Raw genomic sequence first — 20073 nt, 5'->3', positions numbered from 1 at the left:
CAACAAATGTTGTATCCGAACCCCTTGATGTAGCCATTACTTTACCCAATGTGGGGAATTATTATCAAGAAGAACAGAACTGAATTGTCCAGTTGTGTGTAAAAGTTTCTGGAAAAACTAGGAAAAGCAGATTCATTTTCTTCTCCAGGATGGCTTAAGATTTTCTACCAATGCACTTTTTTCAGAATGCATTATGGTAACAGACATGAACCACAAGCTGCAAAATAGCCCATTGGATCACTTCTATCTTGTGCCTAAAAATGCCACTTGATAAGAAGACTGTAATATTAAATTTCATTTTCTTTTTTTTTTTTCTTTTTTTCCCTGCAAGATCTGTGGAGTAAAAAGAATCCCTGTGGAGCTACCGAGAAAACTGCTATCCCAGAAAAAGAGAATATGCACCAACTATTCAAACACACAACTACGTGAAATAAAACAATAACACATACAAAATTGCTGATCAAAAAAGAGAAGAATGGCAGGGCCTGGGTGATGAATCTACTACTTTTAGAATCTATAACCCCCCTAAATTTAAGGAAAAACAGAACACATACATAGGTAACGTAGCAAAGTTCACCGCTATCTTTGTCATCTATTTTTATAGTTGGTTACCTCTTCGAGCAGAAGCAATTATTGATTTCTTCACTAGGGGGAACTTGTGTCCAGCTTGCCTTACTCGCATTACGCTGCGTTCCAACAAACACAATCCCTGTAATGCCTCTTTAAAAGCCTTTTGCTCGGTAATACTCAGCTTGCATAATGCAGCGATCAAGGAGCTAACAGAGGCTGCACTCTTATCGCAGTGAGCAGAGCTCAGCTGCCATCCTGCCAACCAAGCAGCAGCTCGGATTGCTCATATTTTAGCAACGAAAGGAATCCCTGCATTTGCAAGGGATGCAAACAATAGTCGACTGCACAAGATCAGTTGGGTTTCACGTTTGTCTTCTGCTCATTTAGATCGCCCGTTTTTGCTAACCACTGGATACACACGAGGAAATGTAATGGTTGGTGTAACACTTGGGAAAAATGGAATTTCTTCTCTCTGTTATGCACAGCTAGGAGTTTTAAAAACCTAAGAGACATATATCCAATATTGGTTACCCTCAGACAGGAGTTAGACGCTTATGTTGACCATACCCTACACGTTAGTATGTGAGGACAGATGTAAAATAATTACTTTTAAAATGACCCTGACATAAGTTCCTTTATCAGGGCAATGCCAAGTGTGGGTTCCCATGGGTAAACAATCTCGTTGGCTGCCCTTTTTAATATTTTTCTGGTTCAATAGTTTGCTGATAAACTTGCCTTATACTTTTGCTGTCTCTTACCGATAGTTCCCTAATAAAAAAGTATCCTCCCATATGGTGGGATGAGAAGAATGAAGAACTCCATCCTTCACAACAGCAGCCGAAAAACAGGTTTGAGGGGAAACAGCTGAAACACAAAGTGCTGTATTGTTTCTTTTGTGATCAAGTAGCTGAAAGGCAACACAGTGTTACTGGAGGGAACTGATGTGCCTTCAGTCTTTCTGTAAGTCCATTAGGGTGTTCCCAGGTCTCTCATACTTCATCCTTCATAGGGTCTAACATCCTGGTCACTTTTCAACTCCCAGTAAACACCAAGCAGTGTTTTTATAACTCTCCATGTGCAATACCTCACTGTAATGACTAATGTTGGACCTTCTACCAAGCAAAAGTCAATCACGTTGTACTTACGAGCTACGCTCTTAGCATTTCAAACTGCCTCGAGAAGTAACAGTTTGCTGCTGTGCAGTGTCAAGAATGAATTCCTTATCCCATTCCAGACTCTTTCTTGCAGTGGGAAGCAAGATGCTCTCCAAAAGTGCAGCTAACTACCCCCTGTGTCCTCACATACTTGCTCTTGTAAGCAAGAGTGAAGACTGAGGGGCGGTGAATAAAGAACTTCTTCCATTTTCTGTTCTATCCACTAGCTTGCAAACGGAATAAAGGCAAGCAGTATTCATTTCTTCTGTGCAGGCAGGATTACAACTGCAGGAGAACTAAGCAGAAGGATTTAGGAGGGAACAGAGGTTTTATCTCCCTGTACGGCTAAGTGTTATGATAATTTAATTCATTATTCTCCAAACATCCTATATCATCTACTTCCTTTTTCCTCCCAAGTCAGCACAACTGAGTAGCTCCCCTGCTTGCTAAGTTATACACAATGTGTAACAACTGTTAAGTAGCAAGGAATACACGATTATAAACAAGCAGAAATACAAACGACTGGATGTAATGGAACTGATCATTTTTGTTCAAGACTGACTGTGTAGTTCCAAAGAAAACATGCCAATATCTCTTTGGAGCAGAAACAGCAAGTTCAGTATAGTTTGTCAGCGCGGCACCATTTGAGCCAATTTGCCATCAATTCTTAAAGAGTGTCTGGTGCTTCACGGAAAACTTCTATATATAGAGACAATCTTGCTTATAGATCATTTTTACATTTCTCTTCCACTTTTTCCTCTATTACTGCTCAGTGAAGCCAACACGCTGATCCAGGACTCAAGTCAGGGGAGCTGTCTCCTGGCTCAAGCTAATGGCAGGGGGAGAACCTAGGAGTTTCTTAACTCTTTCCTCACAAAAATTACATTTAGTGTTACTGATATCTTGGAATAAATGTTGCCATTTAACCAATTTCTTCTTAAAAACCCTTTAAAACAGCTGCCCAGCACTCCTTTCTACATTTAACTTAAGTAAGGTAAGAAAACTACCATCATTAACACTGCGAAGAATATAAAAAATGAGAGTACTTTAAGAAAACTTCTAATAAAAAAAAATCAGATAAAGCTGAGCTCCATCTGACTGCAGAAATACCCAAATACCAGAGACAGTTTGAAGATTTCAGCAGAGCAGGAGAAATAAGTTCTGCTAGAGTTATCACTCTGCTGCAACTTTGTGATGAGCATGCTTTTTTATCTCAGACAGCTTTTAGGACTTTCCAATGGGGACAAGAGGTTACTATCCTGAGTAATTTTAACAGCAAAAGGTTTTCATATTAGATCTTCATTTTAACACACATACGGCACTAAAAACGCCTTTCTGTTATTTAACTTACTTCTAAATCAGCTCGAAAAAAAGGCACTTTCAGCAAGGAGAGTGTCCAGATGGGCAGCTACTGCAGAAAACACATTATATAAAACCTGTTCTAGACTATTTCTCTACAAAATCAGGTCACTGCACGTATGGCCAGCCTGCCCAGAAAAGACATGTCCTATTGTCTTCAAAGATGCTATTCGATGTGACAGCTTGCTGGATCCAGACAGCACAAATGGGTCTGCTTTTGTAGTCTAGAGGCACGGCGCCTCTGAACAAGACACTACTTTCATATATTTAAAGCTAGACCCTATTATTTTAGATTAATCTCTAGTAAAATCAGTGGAAACGTACGCCCCTCTGGCTTCCATGTGTGTGACCGTGCACGTTGACAATCACACACTGCTCCAACTCGAGTAAATGGCAAATCTCCTCTTGGCTTACGGGATGCAGGACTGGGCTGAATTCAGGCAGAACTGCCATGCGAGGCCATCTGCTCTGGATAGATGCATGTGACTCCTATTAAAGTCAAGAATAAAGGAGACAAATGCCCCTTTTAGCTGGGCGTGCTGACTTCAATAGGAGTTTGCACATTGGCATTCGAGCACCGAACTCAGCCCTCTGGGGAATGTATAGCAGTGCTTAGTTCATATCAAACCTTCTAAGCTGACCAATTCAGAGCCTTCCAGGTCATTACCGCTGCAGTGACTTCTGCTTACTTTGATTGCGTATTCTTCCTATTGCTGATCAAAACAATTCTGGTAAGTGACAGTCAGAGGAGTGTCCTGTAGCCAGCAGCTTCTCCTAAGGACAGTCATAATGTCTAAATAACACCGGTGCTTAAATTTATAGCAGCTGTGGTTTCTTTTCCATAATTTACTTTTACACATGAGCTTTTGTTGAGAGGGTCTTCCACTGACTAAGTATTGTTTGCTTTTTATTTTGGTTCTTTTAAACAACTTGGTGATAGGATCATCCAATCACACTGAAAGGTATCAAGCAGGGAACCAAAGTTGTGCTACTTGTACAGCACAAATGATTTCCTTCCAATTGGTTTGGCAAATGAGAGGATTTAATTAGCCAGAGAGCAATTTAACCCTAATCCCATTATATGAATTTATTTTTATTCACAACATTAACTTCCCTGGACAAAAGATTTTTTGAAAGAAAAGACAGACGCTTTTAACAGTACTATGTAATAACGTAGATGTTTTAAATAAATATTTTTTAATGAGAAGTGGTTTTCTTTCAGCACAGAACTCTTCTGTGATGTCTACAATGTCTTGTAGAAATGTCCTGTTTAAGCAGAGATTCACATTTAAATGGAGGTGTGTGTGTCAAAAGGAAAGAGCCAGGTTATTATCAGACAGACTGCAGGACTGCAAAGGATATTCAGAACACACTGCCAGTGCTTCTAGAAGTAATTGATTTAGACACTTCCAATGGCAATGTTATTATGGAGAGTTAATCAAGGGCAAGTTTGTGAAAATAACTTCTTGAAGTACGTTCTGACATACATAAATTGTAGCTTTTCATTCTACCAGCTGAAAGCTGCTTATCAGATTTCTTGTTCCATCAGAAAATCACCTCTAATCTGCATCTGCATAGGAAGTTTTCCTACAGAAGGATGGCTTTTTTAGTTTTACTTTTGTTCACTTTATAAGCAGCTAAAAAACAAGGAAATAGGAGGTTGAAAAATTCTTTCTTGTGACTATCGGTAGAGATTACTCTCTTCCTTCCCCCAATGCACACAGGTTTAAAAATTGTCAGTATTTAAGTTAATATTACAATTTTGTTTTTTGAGTTGCTAGGCAACATCAAGAAATAAACGTCCTTGCTCTGAGCTCATACCTTCATTATTCTTCCAGTGTTACAGAATTGGTCACACAAGCCTTCCGTGGCCAAGTCCTGCTACTGTTTAGCAGCACCATCATTATTTGGTGTGCTCTAAGGGAAACACACACTTCTAACCTACCTGGAAGATTTCTGCAAAGTCTACCAGTTCAATTCATGACTCATGTCTGAGAAGCTCTGTAGCTTTTGCAATCTCTATTCATCTTTCCCTTAAATCACCTGTCAAATATATAACAAAAGAACATGCCAGTTTTTATTTAATAATTTTAATTGTGTCTGGGCAGAAGGCAGAGCACATCGTACAGGAACTGAAAGCATTGTTTCGGTCCCGTCAGTATTTCCTTCCAGAATGCCAGAACAGAAGTGACTTATTAAATAAAATGACTTCCATGCATAATTCTTGCTTAATAATTATATTTCAAAAAGGAAAGCTTAGTTATGCTTGCTGAGCCACCATCCCTGGTCACTCGTGTACATGAAAGATACTGCCTTTAATCCTCACTTTATCATATTATTAATCACAATCAGCTATTGACAAAATTATTAGAACAAGTAATAAGTAAAAGGATGAGGCAATTCAAAACACTGCATGCCTTTTCCTTCATTCAGCCCCACGTCACACTCACGGTCTCAGGCTGGCAGTGGAAGCAGAAGCCTGTTGTGATTTATCTACCATCCCAAGGCTCAGAGCAAGGCTGTCCCAGGGCTTCCCCGGCTTCTTCCAACCCCTGCCAGATGCTCACACTCGATGTGCCCTCCTGCTCTATGCACTCCTACCTCTATTTCCACCAACCTTCAATTCCTCTCCAACTCAAGAGCGCTTGCTTGTGCAGCTGCTTTTCTCCACTTCCCGAGTTTTGATGTCTATCTTGTCCCACCTTCTACTGCGTGGCTTCTGTAGGTGGAGCTACAGGGCCATCTACACAATACAATGTATAGTCTATTAATAAAACCTGTTCCCAGAAGCAATGTTATTTGTTTCAAGTTTGATTTCCTTGACAACATAATGGTAGATTATTCGCACAAATCAGATTTTGGCACCGACCTGATTCCTTCGACGTCCTCTTAATCTCCCCAAAATGCCATGCCAGCTCCGCTTTGCCACAAATTCCTCTTGCCACCACTCACGCAGCTCAGACAGCACAAGAGGTGGGGATAGGATCAAAGAATCCATTCATATCACTTACACGTGTGAAGACCACAACATTCATTTTAAAAACAACATACATATTGACAAACAAACCCAACTGCCTCCTGTGATCCACTACACCTCTCCAAAGGACTCAAGATAGTGAGAACATACCTCAGCGAGCAACACTGTGAAGCATTGGGGGAAGAGCTTCTTTCTTTTCCTTTCACTGCTGAGGTCTGTCTACTACTCTGCAATTATACCTGCACCTATTATGTAGACATCGTATACAGTAAAAAGCTGGGTTTGGGAGCTGCCATTTCTATGGCAACACACAAAATACGAAATTCTTTAAAAGCAGTTAGTTAAAAATCTGTATTCCTCAGTGTATTTAGTTTTCAAGAATAATCTAACCTTGACAGTTAACACAGAAAGGAAGTCACAGAGTCACAGAATCACAGAATGGCGAGGTTGGAAGGGACCTCTGGAGATCATCTGGTCCAACCCCCCTGCCGAGCAGGATCACCTGGAGCACATTGTGCATGATGGCATCCAGGCGGGTTTTGAATATCCCCAGAGAAGGAGACTCCACAACCCCTCTGGGCAGCCTGTTCCAGTGCTCTGTCATCCTTGCAGTAAAGCAGTGCCCTTTCATATTACAGAATCACAGAATGGAAATGAAATTCAAATTGTCAAGGAACTTGTATCAGCATTGTGGAGGCTTCATCTTCTTGCAATTTGCAAATAAATCTCTGCATTACCAGAGAATGCGATCTAGAACCAGACACTCTGGTTCTGGTTATACTGCTTGTATTAAAACCAGGCTTCTGGGGGCAGAGAACATGTTCACCGCGCTGATTACAGTAATGCATTTTTTGCTGGGACTCGGGGCAATACAAAAGCCAATTACAGTAACAGCGTTATGCACATCTCTTACACGTAGCAAACCCAGTAAAACTCACTGAGAAGCCCATGAAGTCCCAGATCACGTAAGCAGCTGTATGTAGCCCAAACACAGTCCATCCGACCTAAGTTCAGAGCATGGACTGCATTTTTTTTTGTTAAATTATTTTATGTCTATCGTGCAGTGCATGAATGTGGTGGCAATGAGAAGTTAACTGAATCCACAACAAAAAGGAATGCATTTCAAACCATGAAAAAGTTGTTGTTTCCTTTAGGAGAATTACTATTGCTACCACATGGGAAGTTTAAATTGGAGACTTTTACAAGTCACCTTATCTACAACTAATAGGCAGACGTAACCTGCTACACATCCTGATGGGAGCTGCTCCCCTCTCCCTATAAGCACTAGGAACACAAAAAGAGCTCCACTTGACCTACATGAAATACAGCAAAACCATACTCCAGTCAGGTTTAAATAAGTACCGACAGTCTTTATACGCAAGTATATTCTCTTCTTTTATTCTAACTTCTTACGAGCACAGAAAGCATTATCTTCATTTTGCTGAAGAAGGAACACGTAGGACATTTTGACTCCACAAAAATCAATGGATATTTTTTCACTGAAGGCAGCACGTCACCCAGTAAAAAGTATCAGACATCCCAATGTATTTAGATATCTATTATGGCATTAAATGCAGTCAGAAAGCACTGACACAGCACAGTGAGAGTACATAAAGTATTGCTCTTTATAAAGCTATAAAAAGAGTTCCCCAAGATACTTGTCTCCATATTATTAATACATGTTTGAGCTTTCAGGCACTGGGGAAACTGTTCTCTGTGAAGAAGCTAGCAATTTAAACACAACAAGGTCATGTCACCAAGTGTTTGGGGAGGAGTAAGGACAGAGAAACAGTACTCTGAACTTCATGTATACATTAGTGCACAAAAGGGAACACATTTTAAGGAGGGAGGAGACAAAGGGAGGAGGTTTATCCCCTTCACTCCAGGAGTCCTTTGCCACACACTGTTGAAAAGCGTTGAAAATATTTTCTTGTTACTTGGTGGGATTCAGAAACAAGCAAATGCATCGGTACTGTCATTAAGAATAAACTTCACTTCCACATTATGTGCTCTGTAGTATTTAGTAATATTATTAAGTCATTCATACAGTTCTACATATAGATCTAGTAGTCTACAGGCAACACAACGCTTCCATACCACATGGGATGAAACTGAGAACTTGAAACGAAGAGTTCTGGTCTTACAGTTTTGCTCACTGATTCAAATGAAAAACGGGCACCTTAGCATAAAGCAAAAACCATTCCAATGGTGGCTGAGGAGAACACAGCTGAACAACCGCTGTGTTATTCAGGCCACCTGGTGGGAGCTGGGAAACATGCAGAGGGTAAAAAGTTTAATTTCAACTGGGATCTGTAGCATTCATTTCTGACAGAAATGGACAAGGCTAGAAAGAAGTCCGGGACAGAAATTTGGTGTATATTGCTGTAAATCCTACTGACATCAAGGCAAACACACAAGGAGGAAGTCATGATCCCAAACATCTGCTTATGGATAAAGAAAAAAAATGAAAAGTTTTCAACCACTTCAGAGTTTGGAGGGAAATAAGACAGGACTTAGAAAATAGAAAAACAAAACAAAACAAAACAAAAATCACTAAGCGATCCTGATTATAAAAATGAAAATCCATATCTCTTATGTTCAAAACTTATGAGATATAAGCACTCTTTCAATGGTGCATGAAATCCAAGAGAGATACAGGTATATCAACAGTGCAGACTGATGAAATTGCATTTTACTGTATGTCTCCACAACATCAATGCACCTGTGCCTATTACCAACACTAAGAATTGCTGCAGAGAAAGGTGGCAGAGTATCTCCAGCACAAGAACAAGGTTGGATGCATTCATTTGTCCTAAAACTTCTCCAGAGCATAGTTAGATGCTCTTCATTTCATTAATTTTTCACAAAGGTATTACTGCTTTAATTTGTTCACCATGCACACAAGGCAATAAGTTTGTTTTGTAATGAAACATCTCGTTTGTAACAATATAACCTAGATGCAGCAGATTGTCTTATTTTGATGTCAGCCTGCTTTTTCTGGCTGTCTGTTTCATCAGTGTCAGTGGAGCTACCCTCAGCCTTAAGCAAACTATGCTGCTTCTCCCCCTTCTCTCGCCAGTTCTTCCTCAAAGACAGAAACTGTGGCAACAAAAATACAGACTGTTTATGGTAAACATCCTAAGAAGCCATTAATTATTTTTGGCTGCTGTAATATGCAAATATGCATAATTTCTGTAGAAACTATGAAAATCTCTGCACTTCCAGTCAGATGCCACTGGGTTTGTATCAGTACATCATGACCTCAGCAGAACGTATGCGATTCTAAGAATTGAAATACATTTTTAGTATTTCTGTCCCTTCTCCACTCCCTCCCCTAAAAGTGAAAAAGTTTTTCTGCTTTTTAGAGCAGAAATTACACTTCCTACAGTAATGATGACAACCACATGGATTCTGAACAAAAACAATGGCTTGAATGAACAAGCGCCCACTGTACTGCAAATACGCTGGAGAGAAGCACTGCATTATTGCCTGGTAATACATTCACAGTTTTCCATCTCTGGCATTTACTCAATTTTCAGATACAAGTGTGAAAATTTAAGCCACTGAAAATCTATTAAGGAGAGACCACAACATAATTAACACTGAAAAAACAGCTTCTGAAATGAAAGACAAAATCAGAATAATGAGGTTGGAGGGCTTAGCCTGAGAAGGCACAGATCCGGCAATGCAAATGTTACACCAACTTACTTGCCTGGTAAACATTTCTCCAGCATGGAGCCATCCCAGTTATCATCCATCCTCCTCCCTTCAGATTCCAAGCACAACAGGCACGGGGAATGACAGGGTACCACCGTGTTCGCGCTACATATGGCTAGGTTGACAGCCCTTAGGGTGCTAATGTAGCCCGCAAAAGATAGAGTAGCTGCTCTACTTATTAAATTAGGCTGCTCTAATTTAAATTGGTTGGGATGTGGCCAAAATTCTGCTAGAACTGGCATGCTGCAGTCGGGGCTTAAATGAGTCTTTGTTCAATGTCTTCGGCTGCATGGTAAGATGCTTACTTCAGCTGAAGTGTGAGCTGGAGCCTAAGCATAATGTCTTCAATACCTTCCTCTCCATGGCTTTGTAAAGTCAAGAGCCCTGACAAAAAACACTTTTTGTTTAGTAGTCCTCATGCCTTCTCCTCATAACACCACAAGTGCTCCAGCAGTTTGTCATGAAGCAAACAAGGTTGAACTTGTCTCAAGATTTGGAGCCTCAAGCTGCAGCACTAATTAATGAGCCCATATTTATCTATACTAACATATACTGCACGTAATAGTGTAACTAGCTTTTTATATGCAACAGTAAAAATACATCTTCCATAGTAAGAGAGAGCTTTTGAGGCCCCACCAAAGGGGCATGGAAATTTGGCCATAAATGAGAAAGCTCCATAATCAAAATCAGAGCCATTTTACTAGCAGTGAGTAACTAGCAGTGAGGCATGTTACGGTTGTAACACAGCTGACAGGAAGGATTAGGGATGGACTGCTTCTTGTGGAGAAAGCAAACGTGAGCCAGTCTTACCAGCCTTTTCTTGAACAAGGGAAAACAAAATACTCTCTAGAATCACAAATCAAAATCAGTGTCACGCAGAAATAAGTAAAACTTACTGTTAGGGACACCACAAGAAAACCAACATTTCCCCAGTTAAGGGAAACCCTGAATCCATCATCACACGTTTCTTCTACTGTTCAATTTTGTACTGTGTTCAAAACTACTCTTTATTAAATCCTACTGCTGTACTCTCTAATACATCCAATTCCTGACAAAAGATTTAGCAGGAATGCTATTTGAAAAAGAAAAAAAAATGGCCTTTTTCAGCAAACAGAGGCAGGAAGGAAGCAAAAACACTACTTCCCCCTTCACCTCTCTCCTCCCCCTCCCCTTCCCCCAACATAGTGGTTTCAGGCTAGTTCGACTTCTGGATGTGATCATAAACTGGCTCAAAACTTTTGCCTTGCAGGGACAAAGCTCCACTGATTGTCTATAATGATCTACATCTCTGGCTCCTTTCTCTCTATCTCACAGCCTCCGCTTTTCTCACCTTCCATTCTTCTTCCTTGACTTCTTTTTCTTAGCAGCCATCTGGTGTATACTTCAGAGGGTACAATGGAATAACTGAAGTAGAATCACCAGGACAAGACTTATACCCTTAATTCTTTACACTTTGAAGGTATAAAGAAGGCCAGCATGATATACCAGCTAGCAATGAAAACAAAACAAATCAATAAAAAAAACAACCAGACCAAACCAAAAAGACAAAAAGAACCCCTACATCAAAAAAACAGAGAGCCTGTAACACAGATTTCTGGAGAAATCCTGCTCACAACAGCAAAAGTTATTCTGCAATGTTAAAAATGGAGAGCATTTTACAGATTATGTTAATTAGGCTTTTTGTCCTTTCAAAATATTTCATGACTTTTTTTTAAAATCATCTACACGTACTTTCTTGATGGTATTAGTCAACCTCAAAGTGATTTACAAAAGGAGTCAGTATTATGTTTCCTATCTGTCAGACAGGAAACCGAGCCACAGAGAAAAGAGATGGACCAAAGGTCAAATAGCTGACTGGTGGCAGAGATAAGGCTAGTTTCCATTTCTCCAGACTTCCACTTCAATGCTGCAGCTGATACGTCTGTTTCTCAGTCTCTGGCTGAAATCCTCTCAAAATAGCTTTACGTAAAATATTTAATAATTGTAAAATATTACATTTACAAAAGATTTTTGTCTGGAAGTGGCACGACTTGCTACTTGAGTATATTTACATATATAGTACATATTACCTGAATAATAAAACTCTGTCTTCTCTCCTTTTAGACAGAAAACCTCTTTCTGCACACGCCAGTGAAGACTTCAATATATAACATAATAAATGCAGTGAGACATTATTTTCAGATAAATGAAGCCATCTAAGGAAGCACAGTTAAATGTTACCTACCGAATTTTTGGTCAAACCTCCATGCTGGAACGTGTGCATTGTGCTTCAAGTTGCTGTTTGTTGGCAGAGGCACTGTTACATAGATGGGGCCATTCACTGGGATTGGAGTCCCATCTCTGTTGAGAAGGTGAACGCTGACCGCAGTGACAGGGGTGAGGTCATACCTAGTGCTGTTTCCTACCAAGAGAATGAACGAATATTATGACTACAGACTTTCCTGAAGTTTAAGACCCGCTCATGTGGTTCAACACCACAGCACTGGACTGACATTTCAAGGGAAGGTAGTATTAATCTTCCTTACATTACAAAATTCACCAAGATGTATATATTTTGGAATTTTCCAAAATTAAGTAAGTTAAAAATAGTGAAGACAAGAAAAATACAATGCAATTTCTCCTGCACATATTTTTGCACCTTCATTCATTTTAAACTAATACAGGAATCACAGCCATAATAGTGGTAAAAAAAAAAAAAAAAAGACAAAAACCCACCACCTCACACAAGACTTTGGTTGTATAATCCTGCATTATAATCAACACCCAAACATGCAATGACACTGCACACAGGATTGCTCATGTTTAAAAGTGCCACAATATGTTTTGTTTGGTCTTCCACTGAAATCAACCAAGCTAAACTGATAGATAGTATTATCTTATCTATGCAAGATTATTAGTATTCTGTATGTTTAAACTATATGCCAATGGGCAATACTTCACGACAATGTGGTTTAAAAAAATGGTATAACCCTTCAGCTAGGTAAACCAAATGAATCAATGACAGAAAAATAAGGAAGATGTATTCAGGTATTCAGGAAAAAAGTTTCAGGTACTGCTTAAAACCAAGAAGATCTGGAGCTCAAAGCAATACCTGCAGAAGTCTAAACTGAAGACATGGACCTTCCAGTTTTGCGAGGGGCTTGAGCCCACCTGGGTCCACACTGCTGCTAAAAGCAGCTGCCCTGCCTTCACCTTTGTGCTGGCCCTGGTGGTTGTGCAGCTGCTAATTCTGCTGCGGGGCTAATCACTGCATGCAAGAAAAGGAGCCTGGCTGGGATGCCTGGTTGGCAGAGAGAGATTACACCCTTCCTGTAATCCTGTTGCCCGATATCTGCACTAACTGCCTGTGAAAGCACATTTTCACCCAAGTGGTGTGCCCGTCAGCTACACCAAGTCGCAACAAGCAGTCCCCAGGAATATGTAGTATCTTGGTGCCAGTCTTCATTAGGGCAAATCCATTCAAGACAACAGAGGGAGTGCTGGACAATGGTATTAAGACCTTTATGATGTCTCCTAGGTGTCAAGGAATGGCCTCTGTGAAACTCAGTGCCTCACAGGGACAGTCTGCTCACCAAAGTACAGACACCACCAGGAAAGGGCAGGAGGAGCGGGGGTGACAGAGGGAAAAAAAAAAGACAGAACTCCTCAAAACTCCTAAGAACTTTAAATTCTTTGAATTTTGCAAGAGGTGCCAAACTGAGGACATGCGAAATAACCACAAGTAACTCTCCATGTGGCTTGTTTACAACAGCATCTACTTTGACGCACGTTTTTCCCACATTTCAAGGAGAGTGTTGCTGTTCCCCAGCTGACAGGCCAAGGACGGATGAAAGCACACACAAGGGCACACACTTGGCTTTGATCTCCCACAAACTGAGGGGCAGGGGCATGTCCTGCAGAGGGATTAAAGTGCTGAGAAAACAGAAGCACTAAAGATGGCCATGTAAGAGAGCCACACAGGTAACAGAAAGGAAAAACTAACAAACAAACAAAAAAACAAACAGAAAATAAGGTTTAAGAATTCAAATTGGGAGCAGGGGAAAGCTGCCGGCCTACCCAAGCCTTTATATTACAGGCTCCAATGGTGCATGGTATCACACCCCTACAGCTTTAGGATATGAAGCAGAAAGAGAGGAGGGAACTGGTGGGGAACGTTGTTTATTCATGATCACTCCGTCCCCTGCCTCTCCCATGTACCTGTAACTTCTGTTTGATTGATGCCTGTCCCCGAGTCACTGGAGTTGGGCCACTAAGCCGGAGAACCGGCTGGTATCAGAGAAATAAATTCCTCTTGCTAAGCACCACGAGCTGATCCCTTTCTGGCATATCCAAATTCCTCACAACAAAAAGTGTAATTTCTGATTTGAGAAACATTTAGATCAATATCTACGATTAAATTATATTTTACTTATTTTTAGATATTGAAGTGTTCAAATTTTGCTTTCATTCCTGTCTCGATACAGCATATCTGCTTTCAATATCTGCAAAAAAATGCATATCTAGCCCCAAAAGAGGCATCCTAATGATGAACACTGCTCACATCTTTCTTACTTTAGGAGCACTGACACTTTGCTCAGTACTGGGTTGAAGTTAGATTAGAAGACAAAGAACTTTCTGAAATCTACTGATCTCTGGCAAGAAGAAAAAAAAAACCCTTCAGTTTGCCATCTTGTACAGTATGTAAATGCTCATTAAAAAGATACGTTTGTCTCCTTTCAGTTGTGAAGGTAAATTAAAATCAATGCTTATGAAACTCTCACATGCTATACAACTGAAAAGCACATGCACAAATTAAATGGGAATGGACTTCAATAAATGTCAGCTTTCATTTATTTATTTCCATTTTTGACATCTGGTGACCTGTAAAGAGCTCTAAAAAAAAAATCAGAGGAAAATCCACTGTGACTTAGACTTGACTCTTCATGAAAAGGAAACAGCCTACAAAAACAGCAGGAGTAACGATTATTAGGCAGCTTGGTCCATCCCTGCAGACAATGGAAAGTTTTGTTTAGATTGGTTAAAAGGATATTTTGTGAAACCATCCTACTGTTTTCCAAGTGGTGACTAATACAAACAATAAGCTAACACTATACAGGCTTATCACTACTTGCAGCAAAATTGTTTGAACTTTTATGTTTGGAACATGCTGATTCATGCAATGAATCTCCACTGGTCCATGTTACTACTTCAACATCCATTTAGGATCTTACAAAACAAAATAAAAACTGTTGAATTCATAGAGAATATGTTTTAGTTAAAGTAACTGCAAAGTCACTGGATAAAAATGAGCCAGAGAACTGAAATGATTTAAATAGGAGGACCTCTCTTGAAGTCCACAGACCTATAAATAATCTGTGAAAGACCAGTAGAGTAATAGGTGGGTGGAGAGGCAGCAAAGTTGCTTAAGAATTCTAAAATTTATACATATGTTTCTTCTTTTCTTTTTAATCCCCAGGTGCTGATCTCATTTTTTATTCCTTCAGAAGTTTTTCAGGTGAAATCTTCATCAAGTCACTCACAGCTGAAGAAAATGAAGTCAATCCAAGGTTAAGATTTTGAAGTTTAATGTTTCCACAGCAGGAGAAACTTCTTCTAAAAATAGAATGCATTTCCCCTATTCCATTATGCATATATGAATATAATGTATTCATAGTTTATATTCTACCATACTAGATACTACAATATTCAGAAGACAAGACTCGTCTCAGTCTCTTAGAAATCATTTCTTTGCAAATCATTTTGATCTTTTGGCACACTCTTTTAATTGAAGGTTAACAAAGGTCAGATCCAGGACACCCATGCTCAAACAGAAAAGATCCCTTCGTAGCCTGTGCATGCTAGCATACAGAAGACTAAAAAAACGAAGGGTGCATTCATCTGTTTCGTAGGAGGCTAGGAGGTAAAACAGGAGGAAGATGATGTCCTACTTGTGTAGTTCCTGTGAGTGGTGATCATGTGAAAACAGGCCTTGCCAAAATGCCACTAAATAAATGCAAGTGTGGGAAGCTGGTTTGCAGAGCACTGAGAAAAGCACCGGGAGAGAGGAATTCCCCGCACATTGTCAACAATTTGTTTAGTGGGTTTAGAGATAAAAATAAAGGAGATTAGGAAGTACACAGACAGACGAATGTGATAGGTATGTCCCTTCATTTTAGAAGGAGATAAGAGATATTAGACGGTGTTTGAGTACAAACAGCCAGAGAAAACTGAAGGTTGAAGATGAGAATGGGGAAATGACAGATAAAGGGATAGGATAAGATGTATTCACTGAAGCAGACAGAAGGGTTGGAGTAAGGTAGCTGACACATTTCTAATTGTAATAAAAAAGGAGATATTCAGATATGTACAAAGGAAAGGGAAGTTTATTTTGCTAGTTCCTGCTCCCCCCAACTCCAAGGAAGAACTAGAAGGCTCAGTCACATACCCTTTACTCACATGACCTAGCATTCAAAGTCACCTAGATCAAAACATCACAAGTAAATGTATCCTGAGAAACAGCAAGGAGGGACCTCAAGGGGTTATTTAGCCTGCTTCAAAGCAGCTATGCCTGTGCCATCCTGACAGGTGATTTTCTAATTCAGTCCAACACCCTCAAGCAACTGATTCTATAGCTTGAATGACCTACACTACAGCAGGTTTTCCTAATCACTAATCTCTATCTCTTTTGCTGCACTGCAAGTCCACTGCTTTCTTTCTAAGCCAATACAGACACAGAGAACATGTTGTTCTTTTTGCAACATTTTAAGCATTTTAAGCCTTCTACGTCCAATTCATTTATTTCTCTCTAGCCTACACAACACCAATTATTTCAGACTAAATGAGAAGTGGAAGAAGAGTAACAGGCAGTTGCAGTCATAAATTGCATTATGGCTTTGAATTTAACACTAGTTGTGTTTTCCCTTTGGTGCAAGAAGAATTTTGCTGAATTTTGCTTCTGTTGAATCTAGATTTAATACAACAGAGTATTATATACTTGATATACATATTTTTAGATAAAAAATCAACAAGAAACTTTATTGCATTCTCAATTTAAATTCTCTTTTGCCCCTTCACATTGATCTCTGTTTTTGTTTGTGCACATGCAAAATGACATATTTGGAGACTTAGTTCAAAACTACAGGTATAAGAAACTTTTCTATTCTTCCAAGGCCAAGGAGTCTTCATCTTTGCTATTCAGTGGTCCCATTTAGGAGGGCCCTTGCTCTCTGCATTAATTTAAAGACTGATTCCCCTTTAACTATGATTATCAGCAGGAGAACCAGCTGATGTCAATACCATAAGAATTCTGCCAAGTGAAAACTGCTCATTAGAACAGCATTATGATAGGGCAGCTGAACATATAATGTTATTTACATTCTGTTGGAACAGGGATGGAAAAAACAATATGGTCAAGAGTTGGTACCTTGACTGATTTGAAATCAGAGCAAAACCAAAGTGGTGGGTTACCTGTTCCATTTCCATCTAATCCCTGCAAATAAGGGAAACTGTCCACTTCCCAGGGTGAACTGGCTGCTGTTAGATATGCTGTCAAATCACTGTAGCTAGTGTTCTCTGGTAATTTCACAGATCTTCTCTGAAAGTGAACTTGAGGCTGAGTCCGTGCACCTAAAAAAAATTAAAAGTGTCTTTATATCCAATGTGGCCAGAATATTTAGGAGTTCACATTTATGGAAGCATATATACAGTTATTTTCATTACAAATTAAAATAACTTGAGAAGGACAGAGATATCAGAATGCTATTGCGCACATGGAGGAAGAACACTAGTTTTATATTTGTTTTGCAATTGCTATTGTTTTTCTAGAAGCACTACCGAGCAAAATTGTTAAAGCATCTAATGTCAGAATCTTTTCTGACTACATTATTTGCCAGGATCACTTCAAATTTAATTACATGCTTCTTTCAATGAATGTCACTGAAATTAAAATCAAATTCAGAGGTAGCGCATCTGAAAGCTCAGAAAAGTATCCTGTTCATCATTTTTGTTTACATTTTGTTTCTTTTGATATAGAAAGTTAAATTTAGTTTGCACTCTTTAAAGTGTTGTTCTAAGAAACTACAATTCTAGTCCCAATTAACTCGGGTACTTTCCACACTGTATTTTTACATAGCTCTGGCTATCTTAACTGTCTCTACTACTAACAGTCAGTTTTTATTTAAACCACTGGATGAAAAGATTCACTTGACAAAGCTTGGGTGAAAACAGTTTCCATACTTTCCCATGCAAAGTACACATCTAAGCAGAACCAGATTACCTGGCATGTAATTCCTCTTTTTTCCTCCATCTTGTATAGTTTTAGCATTTTTTCAGGATCACTAGGTGTTAATTGAAGGGTCTTACTGTAACATGATTTAAGACTGTATCATGTACTATTTCATTTCATCTCTCATTTAAATCCTGGATTATAAAGTCAATAGTCTTTTTCAATGGATGCTCACCATTAATACTGTTTAGCAACACACAGCAAGACTCCATCTGCAAGTTTGTGCGCTACATGCAAATTAATTTTTAAATCAGAATCTATTGTGTTCTCCAAAGCTCTTGTTGAATACTCATTGCACACTCCCCTCACAGCTTAAAATCAAGAGGCAAGCAGTTCTTTCCTTAATTTGTATTTGACTATGTGGTTCAAAGATGTCAACTCAGAACAGTTTTGCTTCTTTTCCTAAAAAAAGCAGCAGCTTCAGGTTGTCTGTAATTTCACTGAGATGAAGATTAAAGAGCTTGACTCATCTCTTAAATGTTACAACTGACAATGTCATTAACCAGAAGACTGGCATCTTTTCTTGAATTATCTTCTAGCAGGAGCTCTAGCTATGAGAAAACAGAACAAGCATTGTATTGGCCAACAAAAATTGTCAAATAGTCAGGCAAGTGTATTCAAAATGCTGATTGTTGTTTATCTGTTTAGCTGTCATTTCCTTAGTAATTCTGCAAGAATAAGCTTTTTTTTTCTTTTTTTCTTAAATTTCTGAAACTTTGAAGTATTTACAGCAGGATCTCAAGGCTAGCAGTATTCTTAAATGTTTAAGACAGTCATTAAACAGCACACCTGTGAAATGGGAAGAAACCTCTCTCAGCCAATTTCTAGGTGTAAATGGAAAACAATATAAAAGACTAAATAAATTGACTGAAATGAACTTGGGAAAGACTCATCTCCCTAGTGCTTTACAATATCGTAATAGTTTGCTGCACCTCAGGGACACATCTGTTCAAACACTCACAAATCTCTGACTGCACTGCTGTGTGGGTTCATATGTCCCATATGGATATGCATCCACAGTAACAAAACAGCAAAAAACACAACAGTAAAAATAGTATTAAGATTATCACTATCAGTTCAATATAAAATTGTAGGATTTTCTGCTGACTAAATATCTGATTAAGATGAATTATTCAAGTTGCCGAGAATTGGCATTGTATTTCTGAAGATCCAAGTAATTAAGAATTAAAAACAAAATAACTGTTGTTGAATCCATTAACACAGCAATTTATGGGTAGGTTCTGGAGCATTCTATTAAAAAAGGATTATTTAGTAGCACTTAGAGAGCCATGAGCTGCCAAATCATAACTACACAGGGAGAAAAAGTCAAAAAGCAAACCTCTATTTCTTGAACCCTACAGACAATGCAAAATGTTCCCATGGCTAAGTCCCAAACCTGACAGGAAACCTGCACAGGAATAAATTTGGATGCAAATTTTAAGGCGGAAGCTACTCAGAAACAGCTTCCTGCGTAGCTAGCCTGTGCATATAAATACAAATAATTGGTACAGAATAACTACTTAATTCACATCCTAGATTAACAAAACTCCTTGATATTGAAATGCCCCAAGGAATCCGGTTTCCTTTTAAGAGGTCAAGTCCAGGACCTCAGGCAAGCTACTCATCCTTTGTATCTTGCTCTTCCTCTCTCTTAAAATAGGAAGAGAAACATTTACCTCTCAGATGCTTAATTCATTAGTATGTGTTTGGAAATTTGGGCATTAAAGTGAATGCACACCCAGTGAAGACTGTTCAGGTAGGACTTTCTTTACATCAGTAATGCTGTTTTTCCCTCAAGCTGCGCTGCCACATGCTGTCCTCCCTCTCTGTCCAGGAACGTCCCCGTCTCCCCACTGGGGATGCTCATAGGAATTAACCTCAGCTCTGTAAAGAAAACCACCTTTTGTCCTCCCAACTGCACTGCTGATGGCATGAAAGCTCAGCAGTGGGAAAGTCACCTGAAAGCTGCTGTTCACTGTGAGCCTCCGTTCAGCTCCTTGGTTGGTTCTCCCCTAACCCAGCAAGGGACCCCT

The 20073-nt window shown here is 39.3% G+C and overlaps 1 protein-coding gene across 1 annotated transcript in view; it reads right to left on the bottom strand.

Annotated features, from left to right (window-relative positions):
* The window catches only part of FAM171A1 (family with sequence similarity 171 member A1), an 88796-nt gene that overhangs the window by 9311 nt on the left and 59412 nt on the right, over positions 1 to 20073 (bottom strand). Inside the window, exons 4-5 of the mRNA XM_035545507.2 lie at positions 17224 to 17382; positions 12002 to 12178 (exon numbers count right to left, since the gene is read on the bottom strand). Of these exons, the coding sequence (XP_035401400.1) occupies positions 12002 to 12178; positions 17224 to 17382 (336 nt within the window). The remainder of the gene's footprint in view (positions 1 to 12001; positions 12179 to 17223; positions 17383 to 20073) is intronic.

This window comes from Cygnus atratus, chromosome 2 (genome assembly GCF_013377495.2).
Source record: "Cygnus atratus isolate AKBS03 ecotype Queensland, Australia chromosome 2, CAtr_DNAZoo_HiC_assembly, whole genome shotgun sequence".
Taxonomy (NCBI): Eukaryota; Metazoa; Chordata; class Aves; order Anseriformes; family Anatidae; genus Cygnus; species Cygnus atratus.
This window is presented reverse-complemented; position numbering and strand designations above follow the sequence as displayed.